Source organism: Phytophthora infestans, genomic scaffold (assembly GCF_000142945.1).
Source record: "Phytophthora infestans T30-4 supercont1.258 genomic scaffold, whole genome shotgun sequence".
Taxonomy (NCBI): domain Eukaryota; phylum Oomycota; class Peronosporomycetes; order Peronosporales; family Peronosporaceae; genus Phytophthora; species Phytophthora infestans.
Window position 1 is genome coordinate 38,569 of NW_003303501.1, and position 3,875 is coordinate 42,443.

The following is a 3,875-nucleotide window of genomic DNA, read 5'->3' on the forward strand; positions in this document are numbered from 1 at the left end:
TCGTAAATTTTCCTTCGGAGCACACAAGCCAGAAAAGGAATTTGTTTCTGGACATTTGTCTTTAGCTCTGTTGCATTTCTGCTTTATATCCTCCGGAACTGTTCTAATTCTTAACAGGCGTTCGACCCTTCCCATCCAAAGGACGGGCTCGCGACACGTTGGTGGAGAAGCAGGGTAATTGGTCTTTCGTGTGAAAGAAGAACCGTCGGGAGACGTCGTGGAAGGTGGTCCCCGTAGTGCAAGTAGACTCGTTTTAGCCGGTTGGGTAACGACGAATAGACACTGATATACTCACGTGATTCGACTCGATTTAAAGTCGCCGTTGGTGATATTCCTGTACGTTCAAAATATTCCGGCGGGGATGCTCACGCAGTCCTCGCTTATGACGAGGTAGCCAGCCTGCTTGAGCTCCTGCAATATCATCCCTGCAGTGGACATCAGTAGTCATGCGGTGAATTTGGGGTATATTTGACTACTTACCAACTTCAGGGCATCTCGCGGATGTTGGATATCACGGACCTTGATCGATGTGCCATCGATATCGGCCACATTATAGCTATCGCGCAAGAACTTTGGCTCAATCTACGGAGACGTCCGTAGCATGAGAGGAATGCAAATATCATTGCTGCAGTTTTAGAGTTAAGACGCACCGGTGGCGCGTTTGTGAAGGAAGGGAGCTTGTAGCTCGGCTCTAATGGATTCACGACGCGCTCCGTTCGAAACCCTGCTGGTCGTGATGTGGTGCCCTCGATGGGAAGCTGTCTGAATCGATCATCGCTTCCTGCACGCCAGCGCTTCGGGTGCAGCTCCATGCTCGTGGATCCCTTGATATCGTGCGCATCGTAGAAGTGCGGTTTGTTGACGTACATGTGGTTCTTGAGCAACGGTCTGGTGCCTCGGATGTCGGTCACATCGTTGGTGACTCGATCTGGACTTCGTTTGGACGGGGGGGCTCGACCACGGTCCATGAAATAGTGCAGTTGTTGTTGTTGTTGCTGCTGCTGCTGCTGATTCAAGCCTCGTGCCGACGTCGGCGGAAGCGGCTCCATGGCCATGGTTGATGTTGACGTAACAAAAGTCGCTCCCTGCATCAAGCTTTCATATTTTTAGGCTGCACTCAAATAAGTTAAGCACTATTCTATTAAGGGAACCTTGTACTTTTCCAACGCTTTCCATAATGGGTCAAAGAAACCAGCTCATTGCATGAACTGGGACAGCTTCTGTAACGGGGTACGTAGCCCTTAGTATACCCCTAGTTACATGAGGGATATCTGGTACGGTACCAGGGTCGTCCGAGGCCAACCATTACCTGATGACATTGCTTTTATACTAGCCGTGTGCCGCCGCTACGCGGCGGGAAAGAATGAATGTCGTTCCTTGTATTTTGCCTCCGTTCCGCTCGCCACGGGCTCGCTTCACTACTCGCACGGTAGGTTGGCAGATGTGGCTCAGGCGGGCCCAAAGGCCCGCAGGGTTGCAGAAGGTGCCGATTTGGGCCGCTCGGCAGCTTTTAGGCCAATCGGGGCCACCTTCGCTGCGCTCGGCAGCCAGTAGGAATATTTAAATTATTTTATCCAATGATTTGTCCGGAAAAGCGTGACAGGCACGACAATTTAGTGTGACGGACAGACAGGTTGCTGCAGTAGATGTTTAAGACTAGCCGTTCGCCGCCGCTACGCGGCGGAGTGGCATGGTTTGTTGGAGATGCGGTGGCCGCAGATTTAGATGCTTCTTGGTGTCGCGTACTTTGTTAGCGTCGTTCACCCCAGTAGATCTTGGCTTCGTGTACTTAACTATTTGCCTCTTTCGTGGCCGTTGGCCTCCCATCGCTGGTACTCTGGCCGAAGAGTGCTATTCCGTGGTTTGGCGCATTCACGCAGTCGTATTATTCCATCACCCGTGTATCGTGCTCTCCTGGTGAGGTTCCATCGACCGCGGTATCACGCTATCGTGCAATCGCGGTGTGGTAATGCTGTCTATGGTATTGTGCTCGCGTAGTGCACCTGCGTTGCCCGTGCTATTGTGTTTTGCAATGGCATCGTACTCCACAATGTGGAATCGTGGTCCCCCTAAGAGCCCCCTCGTTTATTTCGTGGCTGGTCCACCGTCCGTGCAATCGTGTTCTCATGTACTACTGTCCTTCGTGGCTCGGTAAGCTCAGGTTCTACACTGGTATGGTGTTCCGTGGCTTGATGGTCTTCGGTCTAGGGTGCTATTCCGTGGTTTGGTGCCTCCGTGCAGTCGTGTGGTTCCGTCACCCGTTCCATCGACCGCGTTACCATGCTATCGTGCAATCGCGGTATGGCAATGATGTCTACGGTATTGTGCTCGCGTAGTGCATCTGCTTTGCCCGCGTATCGTGTTCTACAATGGTATCGTGCTCCGCGGTGTGCAACCGTGGTATCCCGAATCGTTTCCCTGTGACTTCGTGGCTGGCACGTCGTCCGTGCAATCATGTTGTAATGCACTATTGTCCCTCGATGCTAGGTGACCTCAGGCTCTACACTGGTACCCGGCTCCGTGGCTCGGTGATTTCGCGTGACTGCGTGTTCTCCCACGGATTAGTGGTTAATCCAACGTCTATGCTGTCGTTTATGGCGTGGTGTTGACGTTGATCGGTCGTCCAGGCTATCGTTAGCTACCGTAGTATCGTGTGCCGTGGGTCCGTGGGCTGTCCTCGTATCGTACTCCAATGTTCAGTGATTTCCCGCTTATGCTCTCCCGTGAATTTGTGTTTGGCCGTCGACCGTGCTTCGGGGTAACCTGTGGTGGGAGAATTCCTTTCCGTGCACTCGCACAGCTGCGTGGTCTACCGTGACTGTGAACGTGCTCTCTCTTGGTCCGTGCTTTTTCAGCGTGTTGGCGTTTCATTATTTCAGCTCTCACCCGCTGTCATCTGATCGTGCGGCTCCGTGTTTTTCAGGCTCTTCCCTGGTTCGTGCTTCGTATGAAATTTCGTGGCCTATTCTTATTTCGTCCGTGACTTTCCGTATTTCAAGCTGTTCCTTCTATCGCGTTATGTACATGATCTGACTCGGTGTTCCTCCGTGTTTCGTGTTCTTGTTTAATCACGTGCCTCTACGCTAATTCAATCACAAACACTGCTCCCACTGCACTGCATGTATGTTACGTATCGTGTTCGAGAGGGCGCACATGCTCTTAGGGGTGCAAAATACGCGCGAATACAAAGAAAACGTTCTTTTTTTTAGTGGCGGAGAAGTGTACATGGTTATGTGCGGTGGAAGCCACTATATTCATATTTTAAATATTTAATATTAATAATAAATTGTGCATCTTCATCTAACGCAAATATGATACAATACTTTAGGTTATTAGTATTAGATATAAAGTGCATTTAATTTGATAAGCGCTACTAAATTAATTTTGTGTAGTACTACTACAAACGTCTGCAAGCAATAATATGAGACTTTAGAATAGTACTAAGCAAAATTATCTTAGAAAGTAAAAAAAATGCTACAAAGCTAAAACAAATCATATTATAACCAATAAGTACTAAAGGCTTCATTTAAGCCGAAATATAAGTCACCAAGGCCTACAATTTTTTCAAACAGCTCCTACGACGATATACTACGTGTGTGCGCGTTGGCGCCTTCTACCAATGCTAACTAACGCGCGCACAGGCAGCGCCCTTTGCGTGAGGTGGCGCTCCAGCGTTAAAAATGGGGGCAAAATGAAATTTGAACGTTTGCATTTAAGTACGATATGTAGCCCACATACAATGTGTACACCACATATTGCGATTTTAGCCAATCGAGGCCGCCTTCGCTGCGCTCGGCAGCCAGTAGAACGCGCGTTTTAGCGTGAGGATTATTAACCCTAGCCCGTTACGGACGTTACAGACGGACAACACACTC

General features: G+C 49.7%; 1 protein-coding gene across 1 annotated transcript; it reads right to left on the reverse strand.

Moving 5' to 3' along the window:
• Positions 1–310: 310 nt before the first annotated feature.
• On the reverse strand, positions 311–1,055 carry PITG_21228 (uncharacterized protein; the record flags this gene model as incomplete). Its single annotated transcript, XM_002895101.1, has 3 exons — positions 311–425; positions 485–582; positions 651–1,055. 3 exons carry the CDS (start codon positions 1,053–1,055, stop codon positions 311–313), a joined length of 618 nt encoding a protein of 205 aa, XP_002895147.1.
• Between the last annotated feature and the right edge of the window lie 2,820 nt (positions 1,056–3,875).